This window comes from Arvicanthis niloticus, chromosome 5 (genome assembly GCF_011762505.2).
Source record: "Arvicanthis niloticus isolate mArvNil1 chromosome 5, mArvNil1.pat.X, whole genome shotgun sequence".
In the NCBI taxonomy this organism is placed as follows: domain Eukaryota; kingdom Metazoa; phylum Chordata; class Mammalia; order Rodentia; family Muridae; genus Arvicanthis; species Arvicanthis niloticus.
In genome coordinates, this window is record NC_047662.1 from 1,586,319 (window position 1) to 1,600,539 (window position 14,221).

At 50.9% G+C, this 14,221-nt stretch overlaps 1 protein-coding gene across 1 annotated transcript; it reads left to right on the forward strand.

The window, feature by feature from the left end:
- The first annotated feature begins 12,201 nt into the window (after nt 1-12,201).
- Actrt2 (actin related protein T2) lies at nt 12,202-13,639 on the forward strand. Its single transcript, XM_034503887.2, has one exon. It carries the CDS (start codon nt 12,394-12,396, stop codon nt 13,525-13,527), a length of 1,134 nt encoding a protein of 377 aa, XP_034359778.1. The 5' UTR covers nt 12,202-12,393; the 3' UTR covers nt 13,528-13,639.
- Nucleotides 13,640-14,221: the final 582 nt, after the last annotated feature.

Genomic DNA, 14,221 nt, shown 5'->3' on the forward strand with positions numbered 1-14,221 from the left:
CAGAGAGGACACCTGCTAGGGTTCAAAGGGTAGACATTTAGAGGCTAGACCCAAAACACAACAGAGAGACTGTCTAGGACAACCAGACCAAGGGAGCTGTCAGAAGGAATGGCACCCTGAGAGTAGATGGGTGAAGTAGCGGACCCCAGAAATCAGTGTTTCCAAGTTGGAAATGATATTGAGGACTGGAAGAGCAGCACCCAGGAAACCTGAGATGATATGAAAGGAACATGCCTTATCTTATGGACATCGCTATCCAGCAGGGGATCAGGGTCAGAGTGAGTACATCCTCCTGGTAGCCCATGTGTCCATGTGGGGGAATTTCCCAGTCACTCACAGACACCCTGCCTTAGTCAGTGTTCTGCTGCTGTGAAGAGACACCATGACCACAACAACTCTTATAAAAGAAAGCATTTCACTGGGGCTGGCTTACAGTTTCAGAGATTTAGTCCATTATCAACATGGCAGGAAGCATAGCAGCAGGCAGGCAGATGTGCTAGAGAAGTAGCTGAGAGTTCTACATCTGGATCCACAAGCAGCAGGAAGAGAGACACTCTGGGCTTGACTTGAGATTTTGAAACCTCAAAGCCCATCCCCAGTGACACACCTCCTCCAACAAGACCACACCTCCTCCAACAAGACCACGCCCCCTAATCTTTCTCAAGTAGTGCTACTCTCTGATGACTAAGCATTCAAATATTTAAACCTACAGGGGCCATTCTTATTCAAGTCACTACAAGTCACTCCCTGGCTCCCATAGGTTTGTAGCCATACCATAATGCAAAAATGCATTCAGTCCAACTTCAAAAGTTTCCACAGTCTGTCACAGTATCAGCACTGTTTAAAAGTTCAAAGTTCAAAGAGTCTTCTGAGACTCAATCTCTTCACCATAACCCCCTGTAAAATCAAATTCAAAAAGCAACTCACATACTCTCAATAAACAATGGCACAGAATATACATTACTATTCCAAAAGGGAAGAACAGGACCATAGTGAGGAAATACTGAACCAAAGCAAGACTGGAACCCAGCAGGGCAAACTCCAAATTATCTCCATGTCTGATGTCAAAGTGCACTTCAGATCTGTAACTCCTTTCAACTTTGTTGACTATAACACCTCTCTCTCTCTGTCTCTGTCTGTCTCTGTCTCTCTCTCTCTGGCTGGTTCCCTGCCCAGTCTATGACTTTCAAAAACAGCATCAGCTGCTTGGGCCACATTGAGTCCATAGAATTCTTTGTATGCTAGAAAAGGCAGTGACTTATCCTAAGCTGGGCCAACACATATTCTGGGTGCCATGACCAAATGCCAGATTTGCTCACAGTGGATCCTTGGCAGCACCACCGCTGATGAGAAAGATGCTGAATGTGGCCAATGGCTCCCAACACATCAACCAGGAGATGAAGTCACTGGTCCAGGTAGAGAGGGTGTGTGCTGATCCTCAGTTCTCCACTGAGGTTGTTCCAGTGTTCGCCGTTCCCATAACCGCCCGAGTGTCGTGGTTTGAAGTTTTTCAGGTAGGCTTACATATTTGAGCACTTGGCCTACTGCTCTGGTGACACTGAAGGTTGTGGAACTTTTAGGACGTGGAGCCTTGCTGGAGGGAACCGGTCACTGAGAGTAGACCTGGAGATGTTACAGCTCAGCTTCACGTCCTGTTCATTCCCTGACTGCGGACGAGTTGACCAGCTGCCTCCTGCTCCTGTGCCTTTGCGATTGATGCAAAACCCCAAAATGTCAGTCAAAGCAAGCCCTCCCTTCTTCCCTCAAGTTACCTCAGGTATTTTCTTCACAGCAAGAGCACAAGAAGCGAATGCACCTGCTTACTCACATGCCACATCCCTGGCTGGCTGGACTAGTGAGCAAGCCCTATTGAAAGTCTGAGTCTGGTCACTGTGCCTCAATAAACTTGCCTTTCTTTCAGGAAGCCATGGTGTGAGCCTTGGGAGAGAGACTGGAGGGACTGGGAGATGGATGTGGGGCTGAGGTCGCCCGTCTGGGCAGCAGCATTATGCCCTCTGGGCTGGCTTAATCTTGTCTCTAGATGATAATCTACATCATCTGAGGGTGGTATCTAAGCTCTGACTTGGTGAGTTTACCAGCACACAGTTCTGGATGGGGCCTAAACCACTGCAGCTGATCAGAGGAGATGGACTACTGTCCAGGCTGCATGGTCTCTCGGTGTCCCCCAGAAAGGGTTTTCATGCTTGCCAGGGGAGAGTGCCAGGGACTGCTTTGAAGAGGTGGTGTTAATACAGTCCTGTGGGTAACTCTCTGGGCCTGGAAAGAACCACAAGTGCCATGGATGTGGCACCTGCTACTACCTGCTTCCCAGCATCCCTCTCCTGGGAGCCTTTATCTCCTTTATCTCTGATGCAAACAAGGAGACTGTGTGTGTGGCAGCCTTGCGGTCCTAGGGGAGCCAATCACATGACAGCCCAACGCCATGAGATCCTGGATCCAGGAAGCACAGAGGCCATGCCTCTTAAGCAATGTTGGGCTTGCTACTCAGTTGAGTGTGAGTGTGACCCTACACACAGTGTTTCTGAATGTTTCTGGTTGTGGTGAGTGGGTGGAAACAGAACATGACATCCACTACCTGGGGTTCCAAGACAAGCATGCAGATTCAGCATGCTGAGATGTGCTTGGAGCTGGGGAGCCTAGAAACTTCCCTGCACTTTCCAAGTCCACATTCAGGAACTATTGGGAGTCTGGGACAGCTGATGGGCAACTGTCACCAGCAGGATTCCTCAGAAAGAACAATCCTTGACTGCTCTCTGCAGGAACCAGAGGACTGGGGAAGGACACTGGTGGCAACACGAGGCTGCCCTAGAACCCTGTCCTCATGGTCAGTGGGTGAGCTTTGGGGCAGTGTCCCTTCATCCCTTCTGATGGAGTGGCCTCTGCCCATCAGCACTCCCTTCCTTAAGGAGGCAGAACCAAGCTCTCTGGGAATGGCAGGTCCTTGGGAGCTGGAAGTGTTGTGTTTTCATAAAACGATAAGAAATGAAGGAATATGTTTAATGTTGGCACAGTAAGATGTGGAGGAAGGGGGTACCTCTGTGGCCCATGCTGAGGCATCCCTTCCCCCCGAGGGACCAGCCACACCATATAGTATAGAGTTTGTTCAGGGTATGGTTGAGAGAAAGGCAGAGAGAGAGAGGGGTGGGGGTAAGGAGGAGGAGGAGAAGAAGGAGAAAAGGAGGAGACGAAAAGAAGAAAAAGAAGAAGAAGAAGAAGAGGAGGAGGAGGAGGAGGAGGAGGAGGAGGAGGAGGAGGAGGAGGAGGAGGAGGAGGAGGAGGAGGAGCAGAGGCTGGCGATGAGCATGTGGGGGGGGGGTTGGGAGAGAGGAGAACAGGAGCAAGAGAAGAGAAGGGAGCAAGAGTAAGAGAGAGAGGCGGGGCAAGCAGCCCCTTTTATAGTGAGTCAGGCACACCTGGCTACTGCCAGGTAACTATAGAGCAGAGTCTAAACTAAATGCCAACAGGTGGGAGCCTCAAGCATCTCATTTTGATTTCAATACTGTGTGCTTTAGAGATCTCATTTTCACTCTTCCAAATCCTGAGTCCGTTACCTTTAAAACAAAGCTCTAGTCAAACACAGTGTCTCATGCCTTTAACCCCAGAGCTCAGGAGGCAGAGGCCGGCGGATCTCTGTGAATTCCAGGCCAGAGTGGTCTACAAAAGGAGTTCAGGACACCCAGGGAGATTATACAGAGAAACCCTGTCTTAGAAATAAAACAAACGAACAAACAAAGCCCACCCCCACACAGCTCTGACTAACCTTTACTGACACCTTTACTCTGGGGGAAGAGAAACTAGCTTTGCTTGTTGAGATCACTCCCACTCTTCAGAGTACCTGCTGGCTGCCACACCTCACAAAGAATCTGATTGACAGATACCAGTTTCTTTGACCGCTTTAACAGGATACCAGAATGGAGCAGCTTAGAACATAGGAGAATCCCTTTTCTGTGTTTGGAGTCAAAGGGTGAAAGCCAGGTCCAGGCACCCTCCAAGAATCTGGCCAGGGACCTTTCTGTCTCTCGAACTACAGGATGCACCTTTGGTTGTAGTCACATGCTCTGTGTACCTGTGTTGCCGAATCCTCCAACAAGTCCCTTTTCTCTCTTCTGAGGGTGCCAGAGGTACTGTTTGAGGCTCACCTAGTTTTAGCTCACCTAATTATATCTGCAAAGGCCCAATTCACAAGTAAATCTGTGCTCTGAAATTCTGAGTGATCTAAGTTTGTGTGTGTGTGTGTGTGTGTGTGTGTGTGTGTGTGTGTGTGTGTGTTGTGGGGATACAGCCTGACCGCGTGCATACACAAAGGCTGGAAAGCTCCCCAAACTGGCATTGAAAGCCTTTGTGTTCAGTCTCTCTGGACCCATGCCCATCATTCCGGTCTAAGACCAGACAAGAAGGAAACAGGTGGCCCTGGGGTTTCCTCCTCTGATGAGCATTGGACAGTCAGGGCATATCTGCCAGCCAGGGAGCCCCTGGCACACCCGACCTGTTCCAAACCGGCAGAACTTGCACGCAGTGCAGGAAAGCACAAGTGGTATCCCTCGATCCTGCGTCCATTATTGTGAACTAAGGGCCTCCCAGACCGTGCGCATTGGTCCAGGGGTCTCCATCTCCTCTTGGCAGGGGTGGTTAGGCAGCAACCTCACCGTGGTCATGGACAAAATCCTTCCACCTGGAGCTGAAACTCCATGGCGACGATAAATCTCCCCCCCCCCCCCCCAACCCCCATCATGTCTGGCTTTCAGAATCACAGCCTGCCATTTGTAACATGAAAAATGTAGCCGTGCTGGCTGGAAGTGGCAGGCACATGGTAAGACAGTTAGCGCTCCTACCTCAGCCTCAAACACAAAGCCTTTTCTTTCTCCAGCTGGAAATGGGTACGGCCCATGAATGCAAAGAGCTCTTTCAACATTAGATTTTAAATTATTTGAATTAAACCTGGAATCCTTCCGGGCCCTGAGCTCTCTCGGTTATTCATCATTGGCTAAGTGTAGAAGTCTGTTCGGCCTCTCTAGGGACTGCCTGACTTCGAAGCCGCATCTGAAATGCTATAAACTATTTAAAACCCAAAGCTTGGCCGTGTTTAGTTGGAGGGAGCACATTAACACGCACTCCGCAAAGCTCTTTGGGGAAAGAAACGCTAGTTCGTGTGTGCTTGCTTACGCGGTGGGACTCTCCTCTGGGTAATCACCGTAATACGCTTGAAAACAGACCTCATCCCCGCTGAGACAGGGTGATGCTTTCCCCTTATTTAGCAAACATTGATTCTTTTTTTCTCTTTCCTAGTGTCTTGCCTTGCCCGGAAATTAACAAGCCCAAGTTCGCTCCTGTCCAAGATTCCCCAATTCTCCCACCCCCAAATCCCGTGGCAGTTCCACATGGGCACCAGCAGGGGGCGGAAAGTGCTTTTTGTAATTTAGAGGATCAGGACACAGCTCCTTTGGGACTAGCCTGGGATCCTAGGTTCTATATTTCTAGTTGCCCCAACTGTCCAAGCTGGGGAAGGGAGGGAAGGGAGGAGCCCCGCAGACAGAGCTGGGGCCGGGGATACAAAGACATCTTGAGCTGAAGACCTGAGGGGAGGAGTCCCACGGACGCAGTTATGTCCAGAACTGAAGTGAAAGGAGGTGCCTCTATGAACAAAGCTGAGGCCAGTGGGGCAGGGATACCCTGAGCAGAAGAGAGACAAACTGACAAAACTGGGGCCAGGTGGGCAGAGCTTTTCCTGGGTGCTGAGAGGAATCTCCTCCTTTGTTTGGATCAGGTCAAGACACTTTGACAAAGAAAGAACTGGGCAGTAGCCATATAAATAGTGAGGCCATGGAAGACCATTTGGGACATTCTCAGGGGCTGTCTAGGTGTGTCTCTGCTGGCTGGATACACTCTCTAGGTGAGTACTCTGCAAAGCCATATGCACTTGCCTCCCGGGAAGTGGGGCCCAGAAAGAGGCACCTGACACACTGGGGGATGGTGTGGCCCCAGGTGATGGAGGGTGCGAGTAGGAGGATGTATGAGGGGCTCTGCTTGCCAAGCTGGGGGTGCAGTGGTCTCATTTCTATTCTGTATCCCTAACCTCATAGTATGGACTAAACTGGCTTCCACAAATGACAATGAGAACACTGGTTTCCATTTCTCTCTCCCTCTCCTTCTCCCTCTCCCTCTTTTCATTCTCTCTCACCCCCTATCCTCAAGGTAAGTCAGATTCCACTAGGTAAGCTTCTCAGTACAGTTCAAAATAGCAACGGTCAGAGTCCATGGACGTTGAACTCACCTGACCTTCCCCATTTAGCCTGGAGGTGAGACCTTAACTCCAGCTTCAATTAACCAGAGACCTCATCACTTCTGAGACTCCCAAACCGGGATACCCACTCAGAGTGTCTGAAAACACGATGTAACTGGTAGCTCTCATTTTAGGGTGGATAACTCTAGGAACAGGACACCCTCACAAGGAGTAGTAGTCCTGGAGAGTTGAGTTTCCAGCAACTCTGGAAATGGGTGGTCTTAGCTCTCGAGCACACTACAGCCTGGCTCCATTTTTATAGTGTTTGGAACACCCAAACGTCTGTGTAGGTTTCCAGCCACACATGTCCATGGGAAAGGTCCTTCCCTAAACTTAACCCATGCCTGACGGTGTTCATCTCTGTTGAGAGAAGTAGAGCCCCCAACTCTGGCTGGTATATATATTTCACAGTTCTGATAAATGATATACAAGCCTCTCCAAAACTGAAAAAGTAGGGATGACTTGTCCAGATACCAAGCATGGTGAGGGAATTCATGCAGTACTGGTGGTTCAAAGGGGCTGGAGTGTGGTCAGTTGACTGTGATGTACATTTCTTGAGGCTGTTTTAAGTGATCCAGAGCCCAGGATGTACCTATAGGAGGCTGGAGTATCTTCAGGTTCTGTCTTGCCTGACCACGTGTTAGGGGACCCTAGAACTCCCACTGCCCCAGCAGAAATGCTGGTGGTACACGGGTGAGAAGAGCAGCAGGCTCAATGGTCACCACAGGGCATCACAGTGGAGGGATGGGTAGCCTTAAGGACTCCAGAGAAGCAAGGCTGGAAGGATGGGTGCTACAGGGGCCAAGATTTATACATAGGATCGGGTCCATATATGAGTAGGTAGATGGATGAATGAGTGGGTAGGATAGATGAGTGGATGTACAGATGGATGGATGGACAGATGGATGGATGGACAGATGAGTGGACAAATGCGTGAATAGATGGATGGATGGATGGATGAACAGATGGGTGGAAAGATGGGTGGATAGATGTGTGAACAGATGAATGGATGGGTATATGGGTGGATGGATGGATAGATGGGTGAAGAGATGGATGGACGAATGGATGGGTGAGCAGACAAATGGGTGTATGTGTAGGTAAGTTGAGGTATGAAAGGAAAGGTGGGTAGATGGATGGATGGATGGATGGATGGATGGATGGATGGATGGGTGAGGGTGTAGGCGGAGAGATGGGTGGGTAGGTGGAAGGGTAGGTGGGTAGACAGGAAGATGGGCAGATGAGTAAATTGGTAAATCCATGGATGATGTCAATACACCTCTGAGACTCAGGAAGGCTTAGCTGCCAAGGAACACGCTCTGGGTTTCACCCCATTTGTGACCACACGGAGCATGAAGTGGGAAAGTAGCCTTCCCACTGTGGAACTATGTACAGCCCCAGACTGACCCCCTCAGATAGCACCAATCTTACGGTGACAGTGTGCATCCTGTCACTTGAAAGGCCACCCTGCTCCTCTAGGCTGCTGACATGTGGACCAGTCCCCATAAAAGGATCTGGCCACCAGATGTTAGGCCAGCACTAATGAGCCCAGTATGCTGGTCACTAATTGGCTGAGGCTCTGGGCCCTAGTGATAGAATGAACCTCGGATGATGATAACTCAGACACATAGGCCTCTCTCAGGGCTTGGGGACCCAGGCACTTCAGGACAGACTTGAGAGAAAGCTGGAGTGCTTGAAAGGTATAGGGCTATCGACTTCTACATAGGAACACCCAGTGCCTTCTCAGGTATCCCAGGGCCTGACCTCCTCCCCACTTCCGCCGTGACCTTAAAACAGGGTGAGGTCATACGGGAGCAGGGGAAGACGACCATCGCTACATAGAGTGGATTAGAAACAAGGCCATGTTTGCTGGGCAGAGAAGGAACAGTGGCTCTCCAGAGCAAGCACTGGGAAGGGGAATGGCGTTACAGCCAGTTTGTCCATAAACTTGTTCAAGCGATTTATGAGGCTTGGCTGGCTTAGGGTAGGGGCGGCAGACTCAGGCAGCTTCTAATTGGAGCTGTGAGAGGAGAGATCCCGTGTTAATGGCAAACACACCCTTGTTGTGGCTGCCCCCGAAACTGCACTGCTGGTCAGCTACCAAACCTTTCTGTCTTACCAATAACACATCCTTGTATCCACAGGAAGACTACAGGGTCTCAGCCATACGAAAGTGCATAAAGTCCTTCCAAGACAGACCCTGGGATTCAGACTCAGACTCAGGGTCAGAGAGTTTCCAAGACAGCATGCCATGACCCACATTGAGGATTCTAAACTCAGCAGAGGAGGTTCCTAGCACCTGAGAAGTGGAATTTCTGCCCCAGGGCATCTCCAAATCAGCACAATGTCACACTCACAGGCTATGGCTCATAAACCCAAATGCTTTTTATATTCAGTAGCCATGTGGTGTTACTCCAGGGATGCCCTTGGCCCCTCCATGCAGGGTTTTCAGAACCCTTCCTGATTCTTTGTCTCTCAGTTAGACGTTGGTGTCAGGACAGAGAGTTTGCTGATCTTGTGCTGTGTTCTGGGCTGGGCCCTGAACTATTTGGGCTCCAACATAAACCAGGAAATATCAGCAATTGGTCTCATCCCAGCATCCAGGAATCCCGTCTGGTTCCTGACCAAGGTGTGCTCCTGGCCAAGAGGCTATTCACTGTCCCGTGTGGACAAATGATGTTCCTGGGACCACTCAGCTGGGTGTGTGGAACCCAGACAGCCACAGCTGTCCTGGGACAGAGAAGAGGTGGCATCATACCAAAGGCCTCTCCTGGGCTCTGCATCAAGAATTAGAACAGTTAAGAAAAGGGTCTGGGAATCCTCACATGGCTGTCTCAAGGGCTCTGCCTGGCCATTTTTTGTTCTCAGCCATTTTCTCCAGGCTACAGATTTGCTTTCTTAAAAGCAAGGGGATTGGCGGAGTGGATAAAGACCTAGAGCTGGGTTTTCTCAACCTTCTCAATGCTGTGATCCTTTAATACAGTTTCTCATGCCGTGGTGACTCCCAACTATAAAATTATTTCATTGCTCCTTAATAACCAATTGAGTGACTGTTAATGAATCATAATGTAAACATCTGACAAGTATAACCCCGAGAAACAAGACCCTGAAGGCACCCTGAGGTTGTCCTCTGTCCTACACATGTGTGTGCATGAGCACACACACACACTACATACCACACACACTCACACACATACCACACATACACAATACTACATACTGTGCAACACATACCACACACACCACATATACACACTCCCCACACACCCCCACATTAATACCACACATGAATACCACACACACACACACACACCACAGCATAACACACTCCACACATGCATACCACACACACCCCATGAACAAACACACACACATGTGTGTAGTGTACACACATGCCATATACACACCCCAACACGAATACCACACATGCATACCACACACACATACACACACACCACATACAGCAGAACACACTCCACACATGCATACCCCCCCACACATACCACACCCCCCAAACACGCCACACATACCACATAAACACACATCCCACACATACCTCACACACCATGCACACACTCCCACACATGCATACCACACCCCCCCACACACCACACATACACCACATAAACACACATCCCACATACACACACCCCTACACACACATCCCCCCCACCCCACACCCCACACACAGTGGCACAGAGGATGAGAGAACTGAGATCTGCGACTCTTTAACTTCAAGCCTTTAAGGGAAAGCCATGTCTGGGGAGGGGACAAGGCTGGGCTGCCCATCTGTACTCTGCTGGTCTCTGGGACACTGCTATCATACACCGTTATCTCGGCAGGGTGCTAAGGAGCAGATGCACTCTGTGACACCTGCGTGAAAGGAAGTAGTCCCTCTGAGGAATCCCAAAACCTCAGTTGGCCTGTGGCCACTGAGACATTGTCCCAGAGGCCCTTGCCCCAAGCACTGATTCACCCTCTCCCACCACAGACGGGGTAATGTCTAGAGAGCTTCGTCCCCCATCTGGTTAGCTGGAAAGCCAGGGCAGCGCCTGGGAGATCAGCACATACAGGGGCCTTTTGTGACGCAAGCAGGATGGAACCCCAAGTCCCAGCATTCTGCCACCCACCTCACAGCACCCAGATAGGAATCTAGTCCTCCAAATGTGGGGTTTTAAGTCTTACGGATCCAGCAACAAAGGCAAATGGGCAGATTACACAGAGTTGGGTGTAGGTAGAAGACGTGGTCAGTTCAATAGTCATGGCCACTGGGGTCTTTACAAGGTCGAGGCTGCCTTGCTGGGCACGGGACAGAATAGGCCTTGCATAGGCAGGACATACTATTGCCGGGTAGGCTCATCCCCTGGCCCAGTATGGCACCCACAAGCACACAGGGCATCTTTACCAATGTGTTCTCAACCCCTGGTAGAGCCCAAAGTCTGAGGATCACACTGCAGAGCCTGTTGGTGCCTGTGTTCACGCCTGACCTGACCTCTGGCCTACCGGGGGTGACTATGAGGGCCTGCATGTGCCTGGCCCATCTCATGGTCGTGGTGGGCATAGTGGCTGGGAGGGTTATAAGCAGCAATAGAGTTGGTATTAAACATGGCTTACCAAAGAGTGAAGATCTCTCTCTGCTCCATCTGAAGACCTCGGGGGTGGGGGGGTGGGGGGGGTCCTTGACCACCAAAGTTTCACCAAAACCCGCTGTAAGGTTCAGTGGGAAAGCCACATCTTTAGTATATGCCCACATTGCCAATTCATGACATGACATGTCTGCTGTACATGACATACGTCTACTACACGTCTTCGTGTGAGTCCTCAGCCCACTTCTACGTTGTGTCTATATCACGTCTATACCACGTGTCTGAATGACATAGCCTTGTGACAGCTTTTCTTAGTAATGCCTACTGATAGATTAACAGAGTCAGTGGGGCACAGAGGGAACCCTGAACATTAAGATCCCAGGCTCTAGAAAGGGTGTAACACCAGGAAGTAATACTCCGGAAGAATTTTCTTAAAGGAGGAAGAATCTGGCTTACCTGTGTCTGTACACAATGGTGAGGGGGTGGGGGTGGGCACAGCTTATGAACCCCACCTTTCCAAGGCTCCCTCCATTATCAGGGAAAAGGGATGCTGTGCCCAGGCTCAGCCCCCAAGCCGAGTGCCAGGTAGAGGGTCTCAGAGCTAGCATGTGCCTCTGTGTGTCTGAGGCCATAATAGGTGGCTCCTCCCAGACACCATTCCAGTGTCCTCTGTAGCCTCAGCCCTTTAGTAGTCTCTGAACATCCTATGCCTTGACTGTCACGTGGGCCTAGACACACAGGTGTCCCAAACTGCAGAGGGGCCACCTCTAAATGAGCTGTTAAAATGAACTAGAAATTGCTCTTGGGCACCTTACTGTGGAGAGAGAAGAGAGGGGAGAGGAGAGGAGAGGAGAGGAGAAGAGGGAAGGGGAGGGAAGGGAAGGGGAGGGAAGGGGAGGGGAGGGGAGAGAAGAGAGAGGAGAGAGACCCTGGCCTGAACTGGAATGGGCACAGAGAACAAGAGTCAATTAGAGTGAGGAGACATTCCTGAGGGCTTCCTTGACTAAGTGTGTATTCAAAAAATGTTCTGAGGGTCTGCTAGGTACCACCCCTGGAACCTGGGAAGTGAAATGTCTTCCTTTACAAGGTAGGGCTCTCAGGCTGCCCCATTCTGAAATGAGACCTCTGAGATGAGATCCCTAGGCTTATCAACATCACCCCGGACTTTTACTGTTTACTGCCTCACCCTTGAGGGGACACCAGTGTACAGAGCCTCACTGCAGGACTCTGACATCCGCTAAGGACAATTGTTACTTCATTGGATTGTTACATATTGGGCAACCACCCTTGAAAAAGGCCTCTCAGGTCTGAGCCTCCTGAGAGGAACACAGACCATCTAGGAGGATGGAGGGTTCCCGGGCACTGGGGTCGGTCTGCTAGCTGTGCCTGGGAGGCCTCCAGGAACCCTGGAATCCTGTGAACTTCCAGGGCAACCTATTGTGACACGAACTGGCCCAAGAACGCTCATCTGGCTGTGTTTTGTGTCAACCAGAAGGGATTGCCGCAGACATGTTTAACCCACTGGTATTAGATTCTCCCTCTGTGATTTTTGACAACGGATCTGGACTCTGTAAGGCAGGGCTGTCTGGGGAGATTGGGCCCCGTCACGTCACCAGCTCCGTTGTGGGGTACCCGAAGTTCAAGGCGCCACCTGCGGGAGCCAGTCAGAAGAAGTACTTTGTTGGGGAAGAGGCCCTGTACAAACAGGAGGCCTTGCGCCTGCACGCCCCCATCGAACGGGGTCTGGTCACGAGCTGGGACGACGCGGAGAAGCTCTGGAGACACCTCTTTGAGTGGGAACTGGGTGTGAAGCCCAACGAACGACCCGTGCTCATGACGGAACCCTCCCTGAACCCCAGGGAGAATCGCGAGAAGACGGTAGAGGTGATGTTTGAGACTTTTGATGTACCTGCCTTCTACCTGTCAGACCAGGCAGTGCTGGCACTCTACTCCTCTGCCTGTGTCACAGGCCTGGTGGTGGACAGTGGGGATGGGGTCACCTGCACTGTCCCTATCTTTGAAGGTTACTCCCTGCCTCATGCAGTCAGCAAGCTTTACGTGGCTGGCAAAGACATCACAGAGCTCCTCACCCGGCTGCTCTTGGCCAGTGGACGAGCCTTTCCGTGTCCACTGGACAAGGCCCTGGTGGATGACATCAAGGAGAAGCTGTGCTACGTGGCCCTGGAGCCTGAGGAGGAACTCTCTCGGCGGGCAGAAGACGTCCTGAGGGAGTACAAACTGCCCGATGGGAATATCATTTACATTGGAGACCAGCTGTACCAGGCTCCTGAGGTCCTGTTCTCACCAGACCAGCTGGGCACCCATGGCCCAGGGCTGGCACAGATGGCATCCAACAGCATAGCCAAGTGTGATGCTGACATACAGAAGACACTCTTTGGGGAGATTGTCTTGTCGGGCGGGAGCACTCTGTTTCAGGGGCTGGATGATAGGCTCCTGAAAGAACTGGAACAGCTGGCTTCCAAGGGGGTTCCCATCAAAATCACTGCGCCGCCTGACCGCTGGTTCTCCACGTGGATCGGGGCCTCCATTGTTACATCTCTGAGCAGCTTTAAGCAGATGTGGATCACTGCTGCAGACTTCAAGGAGTTTGGAGTGTCTGTGGTCCAGAGACGGTGTTTCTAAAGAGCTGGGTGGTCCCAGTAGCCGCAGTGTCTCTTGTACGGGACAACCATGGGAAGAGAGCTTCTCCCATGGTCTTTAGCACCACATTTAATTAAAGATGAATGGTGATGCATGTGACTGTGGCAGGCTCGGTTCTTTCTCTGAAATAGCAGAGGTTTTGTTTTTTTGAGTGTGAGTATGTGAGTGTCTATGTGTGCATCTGTATGTGTGTGTGCCTGTATGTATTTGTGCGTGTCTATGTGTCTTCGAGTTTGTGTGTGTCTATGTGCGTGTTTGTGTGTGGCCATGTGTACATGTTCTATCTGTGTGCATGTGCATCTGTGTGTGTGCATCTGTGTGTGTGTATGTGTGTGTCTGTGCATGTCTGAGTATGGGTGTCTGTGTGTGTGTCCATGTGGCCTCAGCTATCCTTCCTTCAGGAGAATCCATACCTTGCCCTCTGAGACAAGAGACTCTCAGAGGACCTGGTGTTGCCCCTTAGGCTAGGCTTGCTGGCCAGGGATCCTCCAGTTTCCACCTTACCCAGCACTGTGTGAGTACTTTACCGACTAAGCCATTTCTCTTGACCCCTGGCAAAATCCTCATGGTTCTATCTGCACCCCTTGCCCCTGCTCTTTCTTTTGAGACATTCCTGGGCCACAGGTCAAAGGATCTACCTTACTCAGAAGTCTTGGGGAATTGAGAGCTGGTCAGC

Excerpts from the sequence above, each read along its gene's own strand:
- Actrt2 (XM_034503887.2), top strand. The coding sequence starts at position 12,394 with ATGTTTAACCCACTGGTATTAGATTCTCCCTCTGTGATTTTTGACAAC.